The 27563-nt window shown below is 41.8% G+C and overlaps 2 protein-coding genes across 2 annotated transcripts; one reads left to right on the top strand and one right to left on the bottom strand.

The window, feature by feature from the left end:
- Positions 1–586: 586 nt before the first annotated feature.
- Positions 587–1448, top strand: LOC131882328 (uncharacterized; the record flags this gene model as incomplete). The annotated part of the gene is given in 3 exon segments (XM_059229442.1): positions 587–752; positions 824–1147; positions 1208–1448. Coding segments are annotated over 3 exon segments (701 nt in total), but the record flags the coding sequence as incomplete, so codon positions are not given.
- A 2093-nt stretch (positions 1449–3541) lies between these two features.
- Positions 3542–24756, bottom strand: LOC131882326 (uncharacterized). Its single transcript, XM_059229441.1, has 4 exons — positions 24155–24756; positions 5716–7207; positions 5028–5281; positions 3542–4860 (listed from the first exon to the last, which is right to left on the bottom strand). Exons 2-4 carry the CDS (start codon positions 6736–6738, stop codon positions 4389–4391), a joined length of 1749 nt encoding a protein of 582 aa, XP_059085424.1. The 5' UTR covers positions 6739–7207; positions 24155–24756; the 3' UTR covers positions 3542–4388.
- Positions 24757–27563: the final 2807 nt, after the last annotated feature.

The raw sequence follows: 27563 nt of genomic DNA on the forward strand, positions 1-27563 counted from the left end.
CTTATTGGCTTGTCAAGCTCTGGCTTGTTTGAGATTTACCCAAAAAGTAGTAAAATCCTCTTCGGATGTTTAGGCAAGCTCTGGTGCCAGCAAACAAACCTGCCTGCCAATGCCAGTGATCCAAAATTGGTGTTTCAAACAAGTTCTTACAAAGCTGGCCTTTATTATAGAGCAACGTAAAAGAAGGGTCAGCCTCGCACAAACATGTTTGAAGGCCCCAAACTTGCATCACTGTCAGTTGTACCAGCAAACAAACAAACCTACCAGAGCTTGCATAAACGTCCCCATACGAATTTCTACATGAAGTTACGTAATGTTCAGTTGTACATTTATCGATTCGTCTTTTCAACTCTATTGAATTTGACAAAAAGTCCCCCCCTTGGAAACTCAAACAACATTAACAGAAACATGGCCCACATGGAAAGTAGGGTAATCAAAGCAAGTGCGATTGCTAATATCAAGGTACCTGAATTCCATTCCTTGCAGTCTGTATTTAGCAAACTTCCTTTTCAACTGATAAATATCTAGCGACGATAGTTGCTTGGTTAACAATGCTAAACCCATTATACACCTCCCATTTTCAGGGTCAATCTCCAAACGATCAAGCAGTTCTATCCAGGATATCGTATGAGGCTCTATTACCGAATCCCTGAAGATTCACCTCTGCAGGAAGAGTTGTGTCAGTTAGCTTGCTCTGAAGACATTTTGGACATTTGTGACGTTAACCAACTTCCCGCCTTGGGCAATGTATCGTAAGAGTCTTGAAATGAGACCAGTGCCCCAAACAACACCAAAACAACCTAACCACTTTCTGTTCTTTCAGAGCAATATATCCCCTGATCTGGCGATTCCTGCCCGCGCTGGATAGCCAAGTTGACCTGATGCTGTCGCGTGACCTGGATTCAGTGATTACGAGTCGAGAGCAGGCTGCCGTTTCGGAATTCTTGAGTGATCCAAAGAAGTCGTTTCATGTGATGCGTGATCACAAGCAGCATAATATTGGCATATTAGGAGGGACTTGGGCTGCCAAACTAGATGTGCCTCCCATGCGAGACCTCATGAAGGCAGTTCTAACTAAAATGTTGAAAGACAAAAATGCAATTGATTTTGGAGACCACCGGGGAATTGATCAGGATATGTTGATGAAGTAAGTGTCTTTCCTGGTGGACTAATTGCCACACGGCATTGATCTGATGATACCCCCTAGGTATGCATGGCCTTTGGTTGTGAAGAAAGGCTTGGTATTGGCTCATGACAGCTATTTTTGCAAGAAATATCCATTTTCAGTCGGATTTCCCACTCAAAGGACAAAAAGCAGGCCTCCAAATTTCGTTGGAGCCGTTTTTAAGGATGGTGATGCTTCAATGGTTTGCCCGGAAGAGTGTCGACGAGGGCATACAGAATGGACTCATTGTTAACCATTTCTAGTTTCAATCAAATGATAGACAGCCTTTATCAAAGTCAGTATTCTCATTAGTGCTCCACTTGTGGGTCCTGATCAACCAAAATGGAGCCTATTTCATGATTTGTTGTTATTTATGTATTCTAACTTATGAATATCTTGACTTACCCAAAAGCCTGACGATCGACCGTGTGGTTGGCAAAACTGTCCACTGGCTGATCTCTTGAGCATTAATCACGGACCAGATAGTGTTAAGCAAACCAAACATTCGGTGGTCGGTGGGTCCGACATTTAGCATCTGTACTTCCGGCACTGAACAAAAGTGTTGACTCTTTTTTTTGCCCGCGATTAACGCCAGGTTCAACATTTGTGGCCACATTATGTAAACATAACATTTTTCTTTGTATAGAGATTGATCACTTTTGTTTATTTAAAAAATCATGATAGCTGTATTAGAGGCTAATAATCATCAAGCAAGCCCTCTAAGTATATGATATTTATATAGAATAGGATCGTGTCTCAAGGTTCAAGTTCGACTTTCTTAAACGGATGAAAATGATAACCTCTGAAAGGTGCAACATGACGGAGCTCTCTCGAATCGATCACATATCTCAATTTACAGGAGCGTTTTGCATTCATATCTTGCCCACTCTTTTCCTTTTTGCCTCTTTCCGAACCTTTTGGGGCTCCCACATTTTTTATGTCCCACTTTCATCCGCCAATTTCAATCTCATTTGCTCCCGTTAGTCACTTCCTATCCTGTGGAGATGACTAGCTTGAAGCTCTCTAAAAGAGAAAGAAAAGTGTTGCCCAACACCATCATCCATGGGGGAAAAATTGAAGCCCTGGAGCACCCTAACTCTACGCCACATTGTCTTCAAGAGAGGCAACAATCATATACACTTTTTTATTTGGGGAACGCCAAATTTGAGTGACGCTCAATATGATGGGTTTGGTTTGGCACAATAGTTTACCCTCTTTACGCAAAACTGGACGAGAATGATAACATTGAGTATTCCCATCGTTGTATATGTATGTCAGCTTTTTATGTTGTATGAGCGGGAGCATTTGCAAAAGTTTCGTTATCAAACTGACTTATTTACCACATTCCCACTACTTCGCAAAATAATTCGTCTTTTTGAGCTGACAATACAAAATAGAAAATAGAAAGGCTCTCTGGAAGTACTGATTATCCCACAGAATAAATAGTAAACATTTCAAAATTTTGTCCATGTCCAATTGAAGAAGGTCTTGAAAATCATACAGAAGTCATTGTACCACTTTATTCTTTGTGTAAACTCTCGCAATAGATTGCTTCATCCATTTATTGAAAGATATAACGGGTGCCTTCCTTGTTAGTTATTGAATTGAAGGCCTAGAGGAGATAAATGATAAGTCATGATTTTTGCAATAATGAAATCTTTTCATAAACAGGTGTTGTGATCGTAATTGAAATTGTTTAGACTTGTACTTAGCGTGATTGCAATTGATTGGATTTCATTGAATGTGATTGCAATTTTACATGTTCATCTTCTATTAATTTATTGCAGAATAAAGCTTTAGTGCGGCTTCTAGATTGCTTCAAACGGTTTTCTAATTATAATCTCGGTTCATCATCCAACTCAAAATTCATATTAATACATCCATGCAACATTAAGCTCTCTTTAAGAGCAGCATCAAAATTCCTTTTTGGATGTTTGAAACAGTGACCAAGATCAGTTTCGATTCTTTTTGAGTCGCCAAGAGTAAAAGTTATTGTGATAAATTTGTGTAGCTTATAAGTTATAACCCATGGAGCGCCCTTGTTAATGGTTTTTTCAAGCTATCAGCACTTTGATGTGTGCAAATTTGCAAAGAAAATGCACTTCACACTCCACGGCTTGTTAAAGTATGAATGAATATATTCGCAGATTTGTGCAAAATTCCAGTTGAATTTGTTGCCATGTCACTTCCTTTAGTGTATATGTTGCTTTAACCCTTCTCCTTCTCTCTCTCTCAAGACCTTTTTTGTCGTGTGTTACATACAAGAAGGAAGCCGGCTTCAATATCTACTACCAGCATCAGTATGAGAGCTCCAAGAAGATTCTTCCCTAGGATTTGGGATGGAGAGCAAACAAGGGGCGAAAAAGAAGGAAGAAGAACCCATTATCTGTTTTAATTTACCGCCTCCGTATAAAAGAATAAAAAGGATTCGTGTAATTAGTGTTGGAGACTTTACCGGGAGGGTCTCTCGTGAAAACGACCAAAGTTGCCAAAAAAGAAGGGTTGTTGGAAACTTCCAGTTTGGGTGAGGGGCTGCTGCTATTGTGTTATGGGTGGATTGGTGAAAGCTTGAACCCACTCGTTGAGTTCAGAGTTCTTCATCATTGCCAATGGTCCATTGATGCCATTATTATGTCTTGGAAACGGCGGGAAAATGTTTCCATTGACAGCGGAAATTTGTCCCGTAAACACCATATGGTGGCGTAACTGTTGGGGTCTGGAGTGTCTGTTGGATTCATGGGCACTCTCCAATGCCATTGTTTTTTGGCGGTTTGACTCCTGTTCAGAAATGTGGACCATTGGAACAAGTAGGGTGATCAGGGTTGAGTCCAAGGAGCTTCGCGTATCGTGTTTGGCTCTCGACGACCAATTATGTGAGCCACTTTCAAGGTCGCTCTTTCTATCTTTAGAGTGCTAGTGATCCATCTTTCATTTGAGGTTTGTTTAGGGCCGCTTTGTTGTGTTCGGATCAATAGCCGCTGGTAGCCGCTGGTTGGTTGCCTGAAGCCATCCCAGAAGTCGACATCGTGATAATAGCGTGGTCCAACTCAGTTGAGCACATCAGGTCTCTGAGATTGCCATTGGCTTTTTTGTCTTCTCCCCTTGAGATCACGAGAACGGATAAGGCCACCTCGGGGCAAGAAATCCATCTCAAACACAACACGCCCAATCGAGGAGACAATGGTGATATTGGAGACTAGTAGACCGTTTTTACTCGCATTCATCAACATAGAAACAATTCCTCCCTCTGTGGATGTAATGGATTCAGATGCGAGTGACCCACTCCTCCTCCTCCTCCTGCTTCAATGTTCTCACGAGTGGATCCCATACCGATTCCGGGACCAAGGTCACTCAATCCGTCGTGGGACATGAAGTGACTGGGACCGAATTCAAGGTTGAGGAGCGGCGAATGGCGGCGAATGGACCCCGGGGTTAAGGCGCTCCGGTCCTCATCCTGATGACCGCCCTCATGCTCGTATTGAAAATGTCTCTTGATGAGGAGAAGCACGATCACTGCGAACAGACTGAGGATGATCACAACCCCCACGAAAATTACGGGCAGGACGACATCGGAGAACCACGAGGACGTGACTGAGGGGACAATGATCCTTTGCTGAGGATGACTGGACGAGGACACAGGCACGTATCCGGTCTTGGCCATTAGTCGAGACACTAAACTCGCGTTTCCGTGCTTTCTGCAAAACATATGAGCCTCCTTGAGTATTGAGCAACTGCTGTCGGTCATTGGATAAAGTAATATAGATTAAACGAAGGTTTGATCAATTTTTTAATGCATTGCATTAATTCAGTACCCTTCGAACAGCCCAGCCCATACGCTTTGGAAGCGTGCACACGTACATACCCGAGGAAATCGATGGAAACGCAATTTCCCACTTCCTGGTCCCATTCCCGATTCCAACAACGGACTTGCTTGTAGCGCTCCAAACTTGGGAGAAAGATATGTCCCAACGAGCAGCTGTACACGGCAATTGTGTCATTTCGGTACTGAAGATAGCCGTCCATCGGTCCCACAGGGTTGGGACAGCCCAAGGGCCAAAACTCGGCCAGAAAGCCTCGCTTTGGGTATATGGTATTGGTCCGGGTATCCATATTGACCTTGAAGAAGAAGGATTGTCCTGATTAGGTACACAATTCAAGAGCTAATTCGGTTCAATGGCGACTTCTTTCGTCCGCATTGGAGTATTGATTGGCAAGGATGAGATGCACCAAACCAGGAAGAAGACTTTTCCTTGATCTGAACTTCGACGGGTTGTAAGCATTTTTGAGGCCTGGGTGGGAACCGCAAATAATGGACCAACTGAGTGGCGCCGGGATCCAGACCACGGAAATTGCATCCTACTAAAGCGTGTATTCGAGCCAACATTTGCAACTCTCCTTTCTAACGGTTAATAATAAGTGCATTTCATTGCTAATACATTGACGAACTTTGAAAAAAAGATGATTATTCAAGTATTGTGTTCCAATGTGTACTGGAATCGTTTTGGGTGACAGAAGACGAAAAACAAAAAGAATACGTTTGAAAAACTCACATCGAGTGTGTATCCGTCAGACAGAAGCATGATGTCCTCATTGGATTCCCCACACATTCTGAGCAGGGTCTTGCCTCGTTCACTAACACTGATCGAATCCGTGCACTCGGGATCCGTGCTGGATACCCTTTCACGCAGACTAATGTCCAGGAACCGCAACTGGATCCGTTGTCCGGGCTCAGCCCGAATGGACCACTTGCAGCTGCGGCCGCCCACGTAATACTTGGGATACATGGGCGATGTGATATATTCACTGGCCCCACTGGGATTGGTGGCAATCCTTTTGGTTCGGTCACAATATCGATGAGTCCAATCATTGGGTGCACATCGGTAAAAGATGTCTATGAGCCCTGAGCCCCAAGCGGTGGACTCAGGGTGGTCCAATCTCAAGTTAAACGAACACTCGATACCTTTACTCAGACCCGAGCACCTCCGATTAAGAGCTTGTCGCAAGTCGCGAGAAATTCTCGGCAGTCCCAACAACTGAGGGAAGAACGTCTCTCTTAAAGGATCCACAACTGGGGTCGTCATTGATGGAATGGGTCCAATTGGACCATTTGAGCAATTCAGGGCCATTTGGGGTAATGCATAGAAACTGGCACTCTCGATGACGATGGTCTCATTCACATGGGCGCAGTACAGAATTATTTCATCGTTGATACATCCGGCAGAACGGAACATGGCGGCCAGTTCCTTGGTGGTGAATTGGCGGTGGCGAGCCTCGGCCGCGAGGCCATCCAAATCACGACTAATAAAAGAGGTTTTATTGAAGAGGGAGTAGCCTCCATTGCGGGTGGGATCCTCTTGAGAATGAGGCATAAACGACACGGAGGAAGAAGACGAGTACCCCGCATGGTTGTGGGTGCTGGCTTCCCGGTTGAATGTCGAGCTGGAATCCACTCTCATCGAGGAGAGACATGGAACTGTGGAGGCCACCATGAGCCATGGAACCAGGGAGCATATTGACCCTGGTCGAGTCCCTCCACCTGACCACGAAGGTATTTCACGAAAGGTCAAAGTCATGGTGGTGGGATCACGTGCTTCTTTCCGGTCGATTAAGCTTGGACCATTTCTTCAAAAGTGGATGGGACAAGCAAGGGATGGGGTCTGAGCTGGCCATGGAACCAACGACGAAAGGGATCAGCAGTTTGTGTCGAGGTCGACAGCCCAGAGCAGACATGATATACAATGTCCTCGACAATCTAGCGCTTCAGGGACCGGATTAGGAATTGGGCTTGGATCAAGTTCCCCCTCTACGTATAGAGGAGGAGACAGCTTGTTATTGGATCAACTGATGAGCCCCCCGGATCTTGTTCAATTGGAACCCATTTTTGGAAATGATTAGAGGTGGGATGAGGATTTTGGTCCGCAAATTGACCACTTACTCCTTGTGGAAGAGTAACAAGTTCTGTTTTGAGTGTTTCCCAGGATTTGCCGCCTCTCGGATACAGATCAATTATCCCCCAAAAGCACTAACACTCGAGGTTTTTTCCTGAAAGTAGAAGATCAGAACCCATGGCAATTGAGATGGTTCCAAAAGCATAAATCAGGGAAATGGGCAGTATTGAACTCAATCGATTCAGAAATCAGAAAGTGTTGATGTTTTTTTTTGCTTTTTACGGTCTTGAAATTGAGTCCCTTTACTAGTTAAGAATTATACAAAATAGCATAGTCATTTGGCCCAAACTATGTAGATTCACCAATAAGACAGCAATGAGTGCATGAAACTTCACAGACTCCGCAATAAAAAGACAAGAGCGGTTCCATTCATTCAATCATGAATTGAATACTGAGCATAGATTTCCTGTGTGAAGCATCATTCAAATACCTACCTACATGGTACTTTCAGATGTCGTGGGCCTTGATGTGGGCAAAAGGCTGCTGGATATCAAGATACATCAGTAAATTGGCTTGTAAGCAATACGAGGGACCTCATGTCTACTTGCTTGCCAAGATCCCTTATTCATGAAAGAAATCCTCACTTGATTGATCATCAAGGAAGGCACTTTTTTGTCAAGGCAAGGGTTATGGCCCAAAATATTCATGAAAGATAACGTATTCTTGATATGAGTGCGATGGATCACTTTGTTCAAAGGCCATCATCTCACGCCAACACCTGACGACCGAACCCGGACGGCCTTTCTTCGCTCGAGTGGAACACCCCAGAAAAGTCATCGAATCTCATGGAGAGCAACTAACTCTTGAGTGGAACTAAACTCTTCCCAGCAAGTTTTGCACTTAATGGCAAGTCTGAACAATGGTGGCATTAAAAACTTTTTCCATGGGTAAGAAAAGACAGACTGACAAAAAGCAAGAGAGACACAGAAAGGCAGAGAGAGAACTCCTTTTCCCCAGGAACTGGCACAATGGAACTGCTGATGGAGGTGATACCGCGAGAACCCTCTCCGAACTACGTACATGTGTATGTGTGTGTACATACCTCATTTAGAGCAACCGTACGCCTGTCTTTCTGGATTATCAACCACATTAAGATACCATGTTCACCTATTTGTAGAACATGCTACGCCTAACATCAGGGTTGCCAGATGCTCGAGATTAGAAAACGACCTTCTTCTGCCGTATTTGGGATTGGATCCATCTCCAATGGATCAGAGTGTAGAGAAGCTTGTTTGCTTTTCTTATTCCCAAGAAGACCTTGAACCTGCCCAATGGTAAACCGAGAATATATACGGGTAAGACTCCCCAAGATTCTTGTCGGTGTTCACCCAAGAAATATCGAAACTGCAGGATTGTAGGTAAACTACCTGATTTGTCATAGACAGCATCCAACATGCATATCACAAACAAGTTAGGGGCACTAATGGGTATTCAAGGCAGGAAAAAACCGTACCCAAACTTTGTGTAATAGCCACCACAACGACCAGGATAGCATCCATCTTCATTGAATCAACATTATCGGAAGAGATTCTCTTTTTCCCATGTTCCACCTAGCTCCCTTTTTTTCATCTTCAGGGCTTAATATCAATAAAAAGAGAAGAAAAAAAAGTTCAGAACCATCGTAGGCATCTCTTAAGATAGAATAAATCGGTTTCCCATTGACTCCTTTGAAAACGAATTGTTTTTGCTTTCACAAATAGTTTACGAGTTGAATTAATGACACACATTTTTGCTTTATGTTGAATACTGATCAAAGGATGATTATACGTTTCTGAAGTGCTGGAAAGAGACATATTCACACAATTTTGATTCGCAAGAAAATATTTCGATCATAATTATGATACATTCTGTAAGATGCAAATGTTGTTACAGTTTTTCAATATTCAGCATTCTTCATTAGTATCTGCTTAGAAATATGGGCCAGGAAATCGTCGCAAAGCCTCAAGAACCCTAGAGATTACCATAGATTGCTTTTATATTGACACGTTTTCATACCGTGCCTGATTTACGAAGCATAGGTAATCGCTTATTGACATAAAATGAGGTGCTACATCCTTGAACACCAAAGCTCCCCCAAAGTCCAATAAATAATCATTTCAGCACCAAACTTTGGTGACCGAGTTTTAAGAACAAAAGGCAAAGTCTTTGGATAAGGCACTACTACTACTTGCCTTAAAATTGAAGAAAACAACAACACAGACACAAGGGAAAGTTGTGAAAGAAGAGAGTTGTCAAGCAAGACGTAAAAAGACCCCGTTGGCTAATCGCTCTTAGCTGGTTGCGAACTTTTCTCAACAATTCTGGTGAGTATATCAAGGCACAGTTGGATGAAGAATGGCTCGCCTCAAATCCAATTATTGGACAATTCGATTATTCTCTTGTTTACGTAGCTGTCTTACAGCCTAGCTCACTTTGAAAGGCTCTCGGGAAGTTCAAATTGGCCAACCAAAAAGGCAGCCCCTAATCGATCCGTCATGTTGTCTTTTCAGATGTCTAGACCGTCTAGAACCTGAAGCAGGGCGTAATGTGAACTTCCATGTTGTCCCTTCGAAGAATTGGAGTGCAATATTTAGCTGAAACTACACCACCCAATCAATTGGTAGTCTTTTCTTGATCTGGTGGGGGGCTATCCCGGTTATGATATTGATGTGAACTAGTCGTGGACCATTGGATGGGTTCACCCACGGACTTCTAGAGATGTGGACTGCGAACGAAAGCAAAAAATTCGTATCACCTAAACTGTTCACATTATTCCAAATAAGTACTTCATACGACCACCAGATCTTGTTGAATAGATGAACTGGGCCTAATTTGAGCCCAAAACTATACTTAGGGAAGTCAGGAGATAAGGCCAAAGGTATGTAGTAAACATAGCACAAAATTCGAAGTTTCAGCCTGCTCTGGGTCAGCTACATAAGCTTTTGACGATATAACTTTGAAACGAACCACTTTACAAGTAAAGAGTACAAAATGACCTGCCTTTTACTGAAGGGATGTACTTTTCTTATTTTACTACTTGAATTCAAAAAGTGGCTCAGAGTTTATTTGAACAAGAGTAGGCCGATTTGACGGGAAGTTCGATCACAATCCATATTTTGTAGAAGTTCGTGGTTTACCTTACCCCAAACCCCAGCGCCCTAAGTAGTATCATCTTCAAAAATGTGAAAACCTCATTAACTGTGGTGTTTGTTAAGACGTCAAAAATGGGTTCATATTTCTATCAAGGGCAATCGTCCAGACTAGAGAGTTTAATCGCATTCACAACCCCAACTTAGATACAATACTGCCAGACCTGTGGTGTAATTATGAGGAAGATTACAATGACCTTATTGTAATTGATTGCTACGGCTTTAAAAAGGGAGGGATTTTCTTCTTTTTGCTTTCCTGGTCTTTTTGAATTTGAAACAGGGTTTTACTCATCTGTAATGATGTTCTGTTCTATCAAAAAGTCAACGGCAACCCTGGATAATATGAAAAACGGCCCGCTGGAAATAACATGTAATTTTCATCATCATTTTAAATGACAATATTACATTGAAATCGTCCGTAAACGTGAAATCCTTGAATTTAGAATTCTCAATCCGGGGTTTTACAAGCTCAGCAATCCTGGACAAAATGGTTGTTGTTGTCAAAGGATGAAAGGAGGTTCAATCAGAATGGGTTGGTTAATTTTCCGTATCAATTTTGTTGTACGTTCAAGGCCAGAAACTGGATTGGCTTGATAAAAAGATAACTTTGTAAAAATTATTTTCAATAAAAGGATTCCATTTGTGTTAGGTACACTCCCAAACAGTTACTTTAAGTTTGGTCCAATGTAGATGAATGTGTAAAATAAAAAAAAAAAATTAATCCTTCTTTTCTTACAAAGCCGAACGAGATTAAGCCCACTCTGAACCATTTCGCCGTCCGAAAATGCTACTTAAACATGTCAAGAAATGAGATATTTTGATTTTGAGTTGGTTTTCAAAGCCTTTTTGACCAATTTTATAGTATTTCTAGTGCTCTTTGGGCCATTTTCAATTGCGTTTTAATCACAGATCAGTTGGTTGCTTTGAAACTCCACGAAAGATTAAAATTCAAACAAATATTTTTTTTTCAGATGCAATTCAGGCATGTTAGTAATTCCTCAATCAATTAGAAAAAAACATTGCCAAAATGTTAATCAAAACGAAGCGACCCAGGTCTGGATGTTATTAATAAAGGTACATATTCTTGTCCAAAACAAACGGTTGTTTGACTCTCCCGATCTGCGTTAGCCTTGTTCTCATTCTCAAATCAGTATTTAATCAAGGCTGCTTGTTGACTGTGGGTGGAACAGGTCCTTCAAAGAGGACACGATTTTTCTCTCTGAAAGAGGGAATGGTCCAAGGGACCAAACGCAATCGAGATCAAGGGGATCTGCCAAAATTTGTTGCAAACTCTCCTCCGTCAATCCAAGTCACTTTTCGAGATCAAAAACGGTCCACCCTCGTTGATAAATAAGGTCAGCCCACTCTGCTCGGGCTGGCTCCACTGGCAAGGCCATTGTTATCATGATGCATATCTCTATTTCACTCTCCACTAGAGTCCAACAACTTGACGTCTCAGCAGACTCAATTCCACTGAGGAAAGGCAGAGAGCGAGAGAAGGGCAGACAGACGGAAAGCTTGTCGTAAACTATACGAATGTAAGTCCATACTGCACACACATACCCAAGATGGTTTCTAGAGCGGTCGTATCAATCCTGATCTTTGACACAGAAATAGATTAGTGATGTGGCCTTTTAGAGGACACTCAAGCCAGACTAATTTGAAGGACGGGCAAGGTAGGCGGTGTTATTACTGCGCTGTTGTTTTTTGACAGTGACTTTGATGTGTTTTGCAACAACAGTCAAGAGTCCAATTTTGTTTTGTTGCCCAGCTGGAGATCGAGTTCGAGGGAGGAGAAATGGGGCCAAATCATTGGACAAATCTGCAAAATCTGGCCTTCAAATCCAGATCCTGAGCCATCCTTTTCATGTTCAGTATGCGATTTATTTTCAACGTCGGTAGGCAAGGTTTGAATTCGTGCTATTGCACGAATAAAAATCGGGAGCGTCAGGAAATAAAGACTACTTGAAACACGAAACATGCAAAGTCCTCCCACTCACACAAGAATGTTTTTGGTTGCTTCAAAAAGAAAAATTAAACACTCCGAGTATTTTTCTACACAGAGTTTGAGTGTTTCTTTTCAAACAATGCTGTTTATATATGTGTGTAAAAAACAAGCCACTTTTTGTATTTGCAAGAAAAACGTGTATATAAAGATGGCAAAATTACGTCATTTAGTTATCTTGCGATAAGCAAGTGCTGGTAGATAACAAAATCAGGTGAAACTCGAATGAAACGCATCAGAATGTTTTGAAACTAAGAGAAACTTTCTCTCCCAGAACAAGAGGTAATTAATTGCATGTTTTGGTCCAATTGTAAAACCTTAGAACCTTTTTACATTGCGGAATGTTCTGTGATGAAAATTGTGTCAACATATGCTAGTCAAGATATCGCCAAGGACACGAATGTTGACCTTTCTAGGTCTAGGAGGTGAATCTGTCTTACTTCTAGGCCATAGGAACCGGAATCTTTGTTTGCTGAGCTGAGGACACTTCCCCTGAGAAGATCAATCTCGTACATTATGTACCCAATGGTCCATGCGCGTAATTCATCGGTACCGTTATAACGAAGCTCTAAATGTACGTGGTCTAAAACGATACGAACGCATTTTGAGACATGCTTCAAAGTGGATACTTTTTTTCCGGGTTTCTATTCCATAAGTATTTTTCCACGACCATTAACATGGCTCCATTCCTTTTTTTTCAAATGGTAAAAAAACAAGGCTTGTTAGACGAATTTGGTAATTTTCTTTCGAGTATGTCTTCATGTCTAAAAAGCAAACGAAGACACACTTCTCATGGTATGTAGAATAACGTATCCTCATCATCCAAGAAGGGCTCGTGGAAATAAGTTTGGAGGACTGTTTTGTGACACAATCACTCTCTAGGGAGAAATCACTTCTTATTCTTCTTTTGGTCTTGTCCGATTCCCTCAGCCTTCGTTCCTGGTGGCCATGAGCAGTTGTTTCTCTCCCTCTCTCTCTGCTTCTGGTTCCCTAGGACCTTCAAATGGAACCTCGTGGAGCCACCCGAAAAAACGACAGACTTCCCGTCCGAAAATGCAGACCCAGGATACGTATCTCGTAATTGATATGCTTCCTGAAAATGACCTGCCATTTGCTTGGGCCTTATCAAAGTGCTACCAGACTTATTACAGCCCTCACCTTTCAACGCTAGGAAGAACTGAACTTCCTCGGATAGCCTTAATATCAAAATGGTCTGTTTAACCAGAATTAGCCACTTTGCTACTTACTACAGTACTTTCCACCACTTGCGTCTTTTACAATAAGATCGTTAATGGGGGATAAACCCCCTGAAGTTGATTTTCGAGTGAAATTTCGTCTCCCTTGATTTAAACTCCATCCGCTGAAGTGGTTCATTATACTGCTTCAAGGAAATGTTGTCATTCAATTTAAATAATATGAGCGCTTTCTACGGCAATACATGGATTTTGGGGGGATGAAGGGTATGTTTTTGCAACTTGATACAAAGATGGGAGACTAATGGGATTTCCTGAATAATAATAAAAAAGTATTAAAACAAAAATGCTTGTAAAAATAAAGCAGGAATATGCACCACGATTTTTTTTCTTTTAGCCCAGCGGAAGGGTCTGGAATAAAATAGAAAGGGAAAACCGAGTTGGAAGAAAACGTATTAGAACCACATTAAGGCAGCCAGTTGTTTCTGAGAAGAGGGTCTTTGGGCTCTACTAATTCCTTGTTCGTGTCGTTTGTCATTTGTTGCATGATAATGACTCAATCTCAAGACTCCATCGTGTTTTCAAAAAACGGAAGAAGGAACAAAGAGTCGTTCACAGTTGTTGCTGTTGTTGTGGTTTTTGTTGTTGTGAATGGCGAGCTAGTTGACTTGAAGCTGATTGGGATTCGCTGTTTCATTCATTGGCTTAAGTCGAACAATTACTAGCTCAAATCATTCGCCTCTAAAGTTAGAGATGTTGGAATGAAGTCGACCAATTGGAAGAAACAACAATTTCAAGACTTGCAATGGTACCCTTCTGGATGCAAGAAATGGACCAAAGGCATTTTTGATACAGTTTTGCTTTTTCTTATGGCTGAATAATGTCGGCGAGGATATCTATAATATTGAAGGCTGAACCCTGGGTCAATTTTCTATTTCCATGGCATTTTTTTGTAAGCATAACTAATAGATAAAGCATCTCGCCTGTTTCAAATACGCTCGTTATCATCTAACTGTTGAATTTTTTTTTGCAAGACCAATTTGAATATCTGAATATAAAATACACATTCAACTCCAAATTGCGTGACCGTAAAGGTTAAATTTGATCAAAGGGATTTCATTGTTTGCGACGAAATTGCCATACCTGATATTAGGAATCATTGTGATTCCTAAGCATTTTCTGTGCATTGTTTTACGATGTCGTCGTCTTCTATGAGCCTGTTCACAACATTGGTTGAAAGAATCGACCCGCTTTTAGGGTGGTGGTGGTGGTGGTAGAACGAGCCAGGCGATAAAGTGCTACTACGATTTCGCACAAACATCATGGTCCCATTAGTGTTTGCAGAAATGATCCTCGAACATGAGAAACCAATCAAGAAAGGGGAAAACGGGAAAAAGGGGAAACACTGCCGGGCCTATTTTGCTCCTGTTCTCTTTTTACTTCCTGAATTTGTGGGTCAAACTTCTGGACAGAGCAAAGGAAGCAAGAATTTGAATTATATTTATCTCCCTCCATGTGACAACAAAATACTGTCTCACTCAGTTAAAGCTATTGTATAACACGGATTATTTTTTCTCACCTAAAGTTCAAAACCAACCAAAAAGTCATGCTCATATTCAATTTGGTTTTGATGTAGCGATGTTTTGATATCAACAGAGAGTTTTAGAAGGGATATTTCATCATATCCACCTTCGATTCGTCTCTCGATCACATGTGAATTTTGCAACCTAAAATGTTTGTTATCGGATATGGCTTTTACTTTGACCTTCTGTTCTATCCTCCATTGTGACGGAGTAACAACTACTTTTCTTCCGCGGTCCAACAAGAAGAGCGCGAACGAGCTATGGATGGACGGATGGACGAATGAACGGATGGACGGAAAAGGCCAACCAAGAAGGAGGAGAGAGTATTCCTGTCGTATTCCATATTCGTCCCTCGTTCATTGTCCACTCGGGCAAAAAATCAAAGTTGATCCCAATATCTATCTGACCACTTGCCTCTCATTGAGAGTGGCAGGCACTGTTGGAAATCGGCCAGATTCGAGTTCTTCCACTTCCTCTCTTCCTGATTTAGAACTGAAGATACAATTTCAGGAACCCCTTCTTCCAATGTCCTTTTTCGAACAGTGGTGCCAAGGAGAAGTGCTCATCCAAAGGCCTCTCTCCTTCCTGTCTGAGTGTAACCCATTTCTTTGTATCCCAGTGAGAATAGGATTGCTTTAGCCTCCTCTTTGGCTGTCGTCTTGCTTTAGCCTCTATTTTTTCTTCTTGTCTATGTGTTGGCAGTCCTGCCATATTTGATCCCTTTCCACGAATTGGAACCCAAACACTGTTAACCAACCCATTCAACCTGGACCGAACAACAAGAGCTCCTCACATTTGAACCGGTCAGATGTGAACCAACCAGTTGAGATGTCGCCTTCAATTGAGATTTACCCTGTGGGGAAAGTTCCAACTGCTTGATTGGCGAGGAAGGTCCCCAGGGATCTGGTCTTGGAATGTGTTGCACCTTCAGCGTTAAGAATTAGCCTCGATTCCTTGTCAAACTCACTCGTGTGAATCGAAATGGGTTTGAGGAGGGACGGCTAAAAACTGGCAATTAATGCGATCTCATCCCAATCCATCCAACGGCTGTTTGGAATCCCTTTCCAGATCCAAATCTTGGAACCAAGCAAGACACGGAAGAGGAAGACGGAGACGACGAAGAAGCCTTGAGGCAAAGCTGAAAAATGGATTAAAAGCCCAGTAGACAAGAAGAACCTGGAATGAAAATCTCAAACTCAGTCGAGCTTGAAACCAGAAGCAACCATTCAGCCTTCCAACCAACTATCCAACGAAACCAAAGCCAGTCAGAGAGGGGGGAGGGGAGAACTTTGTCGATCCTCTGACTCGTCTTGAGTCTCGTGAGCCTCGTGAGGCTCGGGCCGAGTTGGGCTTTCAAGTCAAAGAGGTCGGCGAGGAAGGTCGACTGGTCGTGGCCAAGGCTCAAAAATGTGCCGAGTGTAGCAGAAAAGTGAGCAAAAACTTGCGAACTTCCAGAAGAATGAACAGAACCTATTATCAGCGTCGCTTGTCTCTGTCCTTGAAACACTCGCAGTCAAATTGGAATCAATTGAAACGGCTTGGATCCAATCTGGCTCATTTGGAGCATGAGAGCATGAACGAGGTTTTTTTCGAAAACCATGTTAATTTCAACAAACAGTACGCAGATAATACCTTGTTAAGCGGGACATATTCGTGGAGGAATTTCACATCTCAAGGGCCTCAGAGTGCTTTTTACGTGCGCTTGAAGGCCAACAAGAGTGGTTTTATGTGATAAATTACAATGCAGAGAGCTTAGCTCGCGGCCAACTAGTGATGAACTCATTGATACAAAATCTGTTTTTATTTGTTTACAGAACCAAAGCAAGGCACTACATGCCTGTTGGCATTGCTGCCTGAACATCAATTTTCATATTCAAGATTCTTTGAGGATTTGTAGTTTCATAGAACAGAGAGTGACACCGGTCCATCCCTACATTTACTAGAATATACCTAGTACATGCGAATGGAACATATGGAGTTGAAAGAGAGGGCACATTCCTTCGCTGAGTCAGACATACTCTTCCTCGTTCCTTGACTGCCAAAGAATTTGCCCGCCACCCAATTGAGGAGATATATTTGCACTTGAGGTAAGACATTCTTTTGGATTGGCTTCTCGAGCTGACACGATATTCCAATCAAAAGGCCAGCTAAGAATATATAAAAAAGCGTAATAAGGACGTTCAACAGAGACAAAATCAGAAAAGCCAGATTTGTAAGACTGTCTTTAAACCAGTCCCGAATTTGGAGCGTAAAACATGTTAAACTGAAGCTGTCTCAATGCTAAGTCGATTTGGCTCTTGTTGAACGATTTCAACAGAAAGCGACATCATTATTACCTCATGTTTCGCCTTTCGCTCCGTGTCAAATATTTTAACATTCCCTGGTAAATGAATGCCAACTACTTGGGTGCAACCACCTTTTGTACCAATGCCACGTGTACTCAATTCAATTCCGAACCTGCCACTCTCCGAGTGTCCTCATTATGAGCAACGTCAAAGGTTTGGAGAACCAATAACACCATTGCCATGTTCAAGGAGGTAAGATGATGCCTTCCTGCACCCACAAGAATCCATCTCCTTAAAACTATGGTCATGTCAAATCTTCATTACTGTAACATTGCTTGAATGGCTTGCATCACGAAACAAAACTTCAGGCTTCAAGGGGCATTAAAATGAGCTCTTAAATCTGTCTTTCTCATTTCCTGCCAAAATCTGTCGACTAAACGATAAGATTCGAATGACCATAAATCGGTTTCCGGTCAGATCGCTTAAACAAAAAAGTTTAAAATCGATTTCCTGATTTGATAAGTGTCCGGGTGTGTTCTACACGATCCAGCAGAATAATGAGGAGCTTGGTGCGGCCAAGCATAATGCATAATGTGTCCCCAAGACACGATGGAGACAAACATCAGACGAGCCGCAATGATCCTAAGCCCATACATACGAAGAAGCAAACAATGTCAAGAGGTGTGAGGTTGGCCAATTTAACGGGTCAATTCAGAAACACGAACAGATCCAGATCAAGTCGCACTTCTATCTCTGCATCCCTAACTGTATCTACTTTGTTTCCTTTATCTCCCTGCGATGACCGAGTAATGTATCCTCACCAGGGCAGCAAAAGAAGAAGAAAAACGATTCCAAGCATGACCTCTTTGCCATCAAAAATACCCGTGCGAAAATATATTCATTCATCTCTTTTGATCCCCGACAGTAAGATGTGCCTGACAATGCATTTTGATGAATGATCATTAAGAAACTAATAACAATAATACCTATGATATCGACTTCGACTCTCAGTCATATCATTCTACAAAATGGTTAAATGTATAAAGATGGATGTGCAATAGAACTGCACACAAAGGCAAGTATAAGATCTAGTGTTGGGGTGAGTCTCACAAAAGTCGGACTCCTACGAGTCCTTTGACATTTTGACTTATTGGCGGACTCGCCGAGTCCGGACTCGAATCTTTTACTGTAGAGTCAGGTCTAGCAAAAGGACTCGCCTTACGAAATTCTAGGAAAATTACAGAAAAATTTCGACGAGTCCGGACTCGAGTCCTTTCTAAAAGACTGGAGTGCGGTCAATTTCTCCAAAATCGAGAAAAAGACTCGAGTGCACTCCGGGCTCACCCCGACACTAATAAGAGCAGTGAACTAGTTTTTCTACAACAAGATATTACAACAAATCTGAATAGAGTTGATTCAGTCCACGTGAAGACCCGGGTATTCAGATTGTCACATTAAGTGACAAAAAGCTCAAATTGGTCACAATTGGAAAGCTCATGGCATATTTTTTTTTGCTACAAGTATGACAAACATAATTTTGTCACAATTGGTCACAATTTGAAACCCTGTTTCACATTTTCGGACAAACATATTGTGACAGCTGAAATTAGTCATAATTGGGCATATTTTCAAGAATAACTCTAGAAACTCGAGAACTTTGCTAATCATTTCCTGAAAAGCAAGTTAATTTGAAGAAAAATCTTCTCAATCAGAAATTAACCATCCACCTGTTTTGCTTCGAATGTAGAATGTCAATTTGACACCTTGGCTTCACAATTGCGTTGGGCTGTATGGAAATGAAATAAATTCATTGGGAAAGGCTAGTCTAACCGGCTCTCACAACCAAGCACAACATATTTAGGAAAAGGTATGCGATGAAAACCTTGATTATTGCTGAGTAGGCGGTGGTCCAGATTGGAAAGGTCCTTTGTCAGTGCCCAACGTTGTAGAATTTTGTTGGGTGGGAGCCGGACAAAGGTGCACGACCGGCAATAAGCCAAATTGATGTCGGGTCAAGGACATCAGGGGGTTGTCAAGTCCTTGACCGGGAAGGATAACTTGTGCCCGGAAAGGTCAGGTTCCCAATACTGCTGGACAATGGCTGCCCAGCTTGATGGTGAGGGCCTCGGTTTCGCATATGAAATGTGTCCATCAATTCTTAGCACATTGGGGCACGCGCAGGTATCACTTAAGGAATTTGGGGTAGGTAGCCTCGGCGGATTTGAGGGCGGATTGGGTGGAGCTAAGAAGCCAAAGGTGTAGGACGAAGGGCTCAAATCACCAATCAAAATTGTGCATCTCAATACTTAAAAACAGCCATTGTCGCTGAATTTCATCATGTGTTTTTCTTCTTATTTCTGTTGTCAGGAAGTGGCAGCTGACTCATGGTTTTGTGCTGGGAAATACATCTATGATTCTTGTCGAGCTTGAAAATCTCTCTTGAGCCAACATGGATGTTGAAGTCACCACCAATGATGATTTTCTTCGAATTTTTCGCCTTCTTAAGCATGGATTTTGGGTCCAAAGAAGAGGTCATCATAGTTCGTGGTTGGCTGATAGTAAACGCCTGTGATGGTAAAGTTGTAGTCCTCCACGACTATGTGATGATGAGAGATTGTAAGATGGGTGGTCTCAAAATTGAGCCGTCCAAGCCCAGCAGTTTGACAGGCATGGGACCATCCAATTTCATTTGCCAACCAAGCAACTCTCATGTTTCTCACGGTGACCCACGTTTCAGAGAAAAACGTGAAGGCGTTTGGATATGCACGAGACACCGTTCAGGTCCAGCCACTTCCAATACTTTTCTGTTCTTGAAACAGGTAGACACCAGTTAATTCCCTCCGCTTTTCTTGATCAGACCATGCTCGGACCAAAAAGTGTTGTTCTTATGTCGAGCAGAAAATCGAGATGGTTGAACTAACCGGTTTTCTATCCAATGCCTGGTTTCAGCTATTTCACACGTCCAAACCGTCGAACTTCTGCAATTTCTGCTCCTCATGAAAGCAACATTTTTTGTCCGAGTCTATGTATATGATCACCCACCGCCGATCTCAGAATTCTTCGCGATACATGATTAATTGTTCAATCCGACCAATAAAAGAATCCTCTCTTTTTATTTTCATGCATGTTGAGAAGCTGTCTAAAAAAAAGGAAAGTCCAACTATAACAAAGAAAATCTAATTTATGAAAATTATCATGAATTGGAGAAAAATTTCAATTTTCTTCCAGAATTGGAGCAATGAATTGCAAAAAATTGAAAGATATACTGATAAAATTAGAAAAAAACTCAAGTCCAATTGCTTTACCGATAAATGTGGGAGACATTAGCTTTAAAAAAAAATCAGCGAAATCTGCACCATGACCATGACAAGCTTAAAAAGTACGATATAGAAGGAAGGTAGATCAAGAAGCATATATAGAGCGATTTGAGCGCCATAGAACATCTGGAAGAGTAGAATGTGATAAACTCGAATAGTTACATTTTTTCTTTTACTTACGCGGCCTCACCTAAAATAGGCTGAAGAAAACAGAGATGTTTGAACATGTCGGTAGAAGAGACTCTGACTTTTAGCGGTGAAATATTTGAATGATACTTCTTCTCAAAACACCAGACTATTTCAAAAAGTATTCAAAAACGTGCCAAATATCTAAGAAACCATTGAAATATTTAGTGAAAAAGTTATTGCACATTGTTATTTTTGGATTTTTTCTAAGAAAATCAAGTGACAGGCATGAAAATAAGTTTGTTTTGCTCCACTAAATCAGTTTTTTTTAATTGAGTTTTCAATCGAGCCAATATCGCTTTTCAACGTTAATTAGGTTATAATACTATTACGAAGATTACTTTCTTTTCTATTAACAAATAAATGTTAAGAACATCATAAATATTTTTGGAACAACACTGAAGTAAAAGGGTGAATTGCGTTGAAAAAAGGCTTTCCTAAATGGATATTTTTTCTGTACTTTTATATCAATACCAAACACACACCATACAATATAACTAAATTTCAAATTTGGTGCTGTAAGCTAAACTGTGCCATTATCTGGGCTTCTTAAGTAAGCCCTCTCCCAAATGCTTTGAACCAAATACTATAGATTATTTCATTAAACTTTTGAGGGCTCTTTGACCGCTAGTGTAAACTAAGGAAACTTTCAGACGCTAACCACACCCAAAGATGGAGAACCAATCGGATACGGACTGTGACACTGCCTATCGGAAATAAATTGGATGATGTGATGGCTAGCTTCGCTGGCCGGGCCAGGTTCTCACCCCTTCGACCCTAGCACCGCAAAAAAAATCACTAGACCACCTATTCCGTATGTATACCTCTCGAAAGTGAGTGGTTATTCTAATTTGCATTCTTTTTGCAAACCTTTAGCCGAAAAGAAAGATTTGGATAAATGTAATGCTCAGCCAAATATCTTCATTATATTTACTAATGTCAAAGTGTATCAAGAAGTTCAGATTAGGATTGCAACAAGAATTGTTGCCCTGTGAGCAGGGCTGAATTTCCCAAGCCAAAGAGTACACAAAAATAACTATACTTATATCAAAATGCAACAATCACGCCAAGATGCCAAATTGATGTTCTTTGGCGAAAACTTTTGCCAATACCATTAATTTTGGGGAAATTTGGAAAAACATTGAGCTGACCAAGAGCAGGCCAAAAACTCGAATTTTATGTTGTGTTTACCACATAACTTTGCCCAAATCTCCTGAGTAACCCAAATACAGCTTTTGGTTTCATATTTTCTTAAGTTCACCTATTTGACAAGATGTAACAATTCTTTCTTTCTTTTGGTAGTTTTCAATAAATTGAAAGGTTCAGGAGATACGAAACTTTCGTTTCCGTTCGCAGTCCACATCTCTAGAAGTTCTAGATCTGCCCGACACCTTGTTGCCATAGTTCCAAGATGTGTGAGTGTCGCTTCTCTCCTAGGACCTCTAGTTGGCATGGTTCTTGGCTTGAGAGTTGTCTTAGGTTCGAAAACCTCCTTCTTGACCTTTGACGAGGAAAATCTTAGGCACTGAACTCACACCCACAGATGGCGAACCCATCTCGCAGGAAGGCTCAACCCTCAGACTCTTATCATACCAAACACAAGATTAAACGCATCAATCAAAAATATTTTAAGGCTCCCTGGGCATATTTTCAAATCTTTTAGCAAAGACCCTTGAGGTGCCTTGCTTGTCATTCTTGCGCTTATTTATGCCAGGAGTGTCTTTAAAGGACTTCTTTTTTCAAAGGCTGGCCAAGAAAAGCATCTGGCACAGAGAAAAAGTCTTCAAAGAAACTTTCTTAGTGATAAAGCTTTTTCATCGGCACCTCAAAATCCAAAATGAAATGACAGATTGGATGAGAAAGAACACACAAAGAAGAGAGGAGAGCCAATTGGCCAAGAGAGCTTGGAAGCAGTGCTTTTAACTTTGGACTTGCTGCATGTTTATCGATTATTTCAAGTTTTTCACTCAGCCGCCACTCTAGTTCCCATTTAAAGAAGTGCGCCTTTAAAAAGCCATCATAAAAAGGCTTTTGCAAGCAAGCTATCTAAACACGCCAGTCCCTCTCCCTTCGCCCAAGTTTTATTGAACTCCATTTTCCTCGACAGACACTCAAGTCCATTCGCTTGATGAGATTTTTGAGTAGCTATGAATTTCAACTTTCCCGCCATTGAACGGGCCTTGAACCACTTTTCATTTCAAGGACCTCAGCAGAAAACGACGAAGCAAGGCAGGCAAGTCAATAGATCAAAATCCGATGGAAACAAGGAGCTTGACTTTCGAGTTCTGTGAGTTGATTCAATCAAAATAACCGATCTTGTCCATGACGATTCCACGATCCGTATGCATCAATTACTCGTTTAACGACTCGAGACAAAGAGAATCAAGGGAAAGTTTGAGGAGAAACTTTCCATTTCACGGCGATCTCACCTGAATCCTTGATCAAGTTTTGAGCGATGGGTAGAGACATGATGCATGCTGGATGGAAGCATGACATGACTTCCAATCCGCATTTTTCGATGCAAGAACACGGCTTCAATGTGATCATGAACAGGCTCAAAAGGCTTGGAATTCTTTCCAGAATGGCGTGTGGAGGAAAAACGCGAACCAGAAGAACAAAATCACCCTGCCTCAAATTTCTCATACCCGACGTATGCAAGGTTGCCGCGTCAACAAACGAGCTTATTATCAATAAATACCAGTACCAATTGGTCTTCTCTCTTTCATTCGATTTTTAAAACATTAACCTCCCAGGTTTTCGATTTCTTCGATAATGAAGATAAAGCTTTTGCTACTAGTATCACTTTTCCAAATTCAAATTCAAGCGCAGAATCTTCCACATTGTTAACAAAAAAAAAATCATGATTCGTGAATATGGTTTGAGTGTCTTATTCAACCCCTTTTGATCGTGGGAGTTGATCACTTTTGCACTGTCTGTTCCAATCACAGCGTAAGACTCAATTGTGAGCCAAGGTTAAATTTGGGTTACGAACCCTAAAGCCAGAGTAAAAACCCATGTGTCTTATTTGAAAGACATGAACGATCAACGAAATAATAGCTCGTTCAGGGGGACGCTCAAATAGTAGGTATCTGTTAACCTCCAAGGGTTCGTTCTTATGACCAAAGTTCGACAGAGCGAGCTTCTTTTTGGGGGGGCAACCCGATGGTGTGAAGGAAATGTCAAATCGGGGGTATGGCAAACCACCTATGTTGGTTAAATGGTATTTCATTGATCAACTTTTTTTCTTTTTGAAGACTTCCTTGCCGCTGGAAGTTGCACTTATTTTGGCAAACCAAGCAAGACACGAACAACAGTATTTTTAAGAAATGCCGTCTCGAACTTACTTGGAGTGAACTGGGATCTTGATCAAAGACAACGAGGCCTCCGCCACGACACACCACGACATTCCGCTTAAGACCACTCATTCAAGCTTCTTGACTAGAGTTGAGTCTGGTTGGTGTTCACTTATGAATCATGGCCAGTCAGTCAGTCCTGAGACGCACACACTCTCATGCTGTCTGGGATCAAAGTGATCCAATACCCCTGGTTCCCTCTTCTCCGTCTTCGTCTTGACTTGAGGAATGTGGGATGGATGATCTCATTGCCTCGTCGGTGGTTCCCTTTCATTCGCGGGTTTGTTCTTGGTCGGGAACAGAAAATGAGCGCCAGGAAAAAAGGAAAAATTCCGGGATCCGCGCCAGAATCCAAAGGTCGCTCTCGTCCTTGGTCTTTTGCCTTCCAGCTTCCCATGCCCACATGTGCACGGGAGAGCGGCCTGTGGTGCTTGCCTCTTGTCCTTTGGCTCTTCCTTCCATTCCTTCTCTTGTCTTAGGGATCGAAGAATAGTAGTAGTAGTAGTAGCAGCACTTTCTCGAGGAGCCTTTAGCTCGAGGACAACTCAATTGTCGTCCTACTCCTCACGCCGCTTTTTCTTTCGTATTCCTCTTCTTCTAGCAGATAGTAGATACGAGTACAAGAACGAGCGAGTTCCACAAGGGGAAAGGGGAGGAAGGGAGGTAAAAGAGGAAAAAGAGGAAAAAGAGGAAGGGGGGGGGGATGGGTTCCAAGGCCGCACTGTCTCAAGCTCAGCTTGATTTATGGTCATGCTTGGGGTGTCGATCGAAATTATTGGCCGAGGTGTCCCACTCCTCACTCTGGATCATCAGGTGTGGTGATCAGGGTCGACTGCGAAAGGATTACTCGTGATAGCAAAGACATGGATTAAATTGAATTCGAATCAAAAAGTTGACCCAACAATTGAAAAACAGATCTTCAACCAACGACTGTTGGATAGAATAGAATGTACGTAGAGAAGTAGGTGCGAATGAACCATTGTCAACACAGTTCTAATATTCTAATGACATACACATGCTGTTTAAAGTGCTCTGCTGTTTTTGTACTGGACTCTCTCCTTACGGTTGGTGTGCATTATGTATGCTTTATTTAAGAAAATGACAATGAAAGGGTCCGGAAGGTTCTGTATGTCATTTTTTGAAATTGCCAGGTCATACGACGAAACCATGGTTCTCTTCATAAACTTGTAAGAAACAACCAACCATTTGGTGGGGTTTTTGATGTGAGTACGTACACATTTTGGCGGGTGACAACGTCTTTGCCACAAGGAAACGTGCCACCCCTTTGGAAAGAGATTGGTTATGCCACTGATAAAGAAAAAGAACAAGGGATTGAAATTGGCTTCAATATCTACAAGGAAATATTTCCCTTGGATTGGAAAAACGGCCGTCGTCATGAATCGAGTATCAGAACTACGTACATAAATGACCCAAATTGCTACTTTGGTTATGTGCGCCCTCAATGGCTGAATCTATAGTTCCTATTTAGGCTAGTATTCATTCGCATTGAAGCCAGCCTCGAAATCTGTCATTTATCATTTCGATGTTGTAAATCTGAAGCGCCGACTTTTATTGCTAGCGACTCCCAAGCCAGGCATGATTCGAAGATTGTCTATTTGAGAAACTGATGACAACACAATTAATCACGGTGACTCAACCCGTGACAGAAAGTAACCCTTCGTGGACTTTATATTCTAGCGGTTAACCTGTAAATGAATGTTTTTCGGCACAAATGATTGGCCTGAAACCCATTTCTCTCAACATTCTTACCTCGGCGGACCCCGCGGAGTGAAGGCTTGGACGTTACGCAGAATGAGCATCCAGTAACGTCTTTGGTGGATGTATTTTCCTACTGGATAACGTCCATGCTCCCAACTCCGAGGTAAGAGTTCGAAAAGACTCGCCTCTGATCTGGCCAGGATTGATACCGTTATTGCGGTTGTCCTCGTCGTCATCCAACGGAAACCTGGAAACAACCCGACTGTTTTTGCAAGGTCGCACGCGGAGGTTGCTCATTAGGTGGCTTTCGGAAACATTCGGTGTCTGACAGAAAAACTGGATTCGCCGACTGAGTGAGTCCATTAGGAAACCATTGGTATCAAATCGTCCAGAAAGACGTTCCTTCGTTTGAAATGGAAGCAAAAAGCGAGGAAATTCCATTACGCGACTCTTATTCTGAACAGGGAGAACTGGGAAGAAATGGGAAATTTTCTAAAGGTTGTATACTGAGCTACTGAGCTCGAAGTCTGTGATCACGATATCAAAGGGTCACAACATTCTGTCACTCACTCTCCGCTTTCAACCTAACCAATAGAGGGATAAGTACTGGAAAAAGATGTTCCATACTGACCAACAATGATCGTAATAATCGACTTAAAAACACTATACCGTCATGTCAGTTTAGATCAACTGCTTTTCCTCTAGTGTTCTTTTTTACCCATTAAATCTTAAACGGTGTGGTTAAATAAAGTATTATTCACAGAGATCCAGAAAAGTGCATATGAATGAAATTGTCTAACATGTATTTGATTTTAAAGAGGGGAGAAAGATACACAACTGAAACTGTCACAACATTTGACATTTTCCTTTTCGATCATTCCATTTTTGAAGATGCACTGAGCTATTTCAGATGAATGAATAGAGTACGATTGTAGACAATTGATATCATATACTCAATCTATTTTTGTACTTTCATGTCAAAAACATTTCGGCTTATGATCAGGAAATGTTAACCCGTACAACATCAGCTCTTTAGCTTCAAGGACCTCGGTTAGGGCTCCCATCACGAGCGGAAGAGGGTAGACAAGCTGAATAAAAACCGCTTCAATGAGTTGCAAAACGTTACTCTGCCTTTCTAGGTCTCGTATCCAGAACTGCATTAAAACTCGTTGCTGATCGGGGGGGGGTCTTCAATTCTGTACCATTTTTACCTTGAATAGGGAGCCCTACCAGGGGTTCTTCAGGCTAAGTGGCTAATTTGCCCCCAGCCCCCCCCAAAATAGCAAATATCATTTATTCATCCGAGTTCTTGAACTCCTGATTGGATTTAAAGGTTGCGTGGTTTCTCAGGGATGAAGCGCCGAAGCTTAACAATTTGTAGATGTCAATATTTTTGGTGGACAATTCCAAAACTGGTATGATCTAATTACGATGGCTCGAGCCATGACCTGTCGATGCTCTATGAATTGTATATTTCGATAGGGCCTTATAAGCCTGACTCGCAATTGCAGTCGAGGCAGAATAAACGTGTGTTCTACTGATGACGACTGGCGTCTCTAATTAAACAAACCGGTATACTACATTGTGTAGTTCCTTCCAAACCTAGCCAAAAAATCAAAGTGCTAATGAACTCGAGCCAAGGTACCATCAGAATAAGGTCGAAAAAGGCTACGTCCAGACC

The sequence above is a fragment of the Tigriopus californicus genome, chromosome 6 (assembly GCF_007210705.1).
Source record: "Tigriopus californicus strain San Diego chromosome 6, Tcal_SD_v2.1, whole genome shotgun sequence".
In the NCBI taxonomy this organism is placed as follows: domain Eukaryota; kingdom Metazoa; phylum Arthropoda; class Copepoda; order Harpacticoida; family Harpacticidae; genus Tigriopus; species Tigriopus californicus.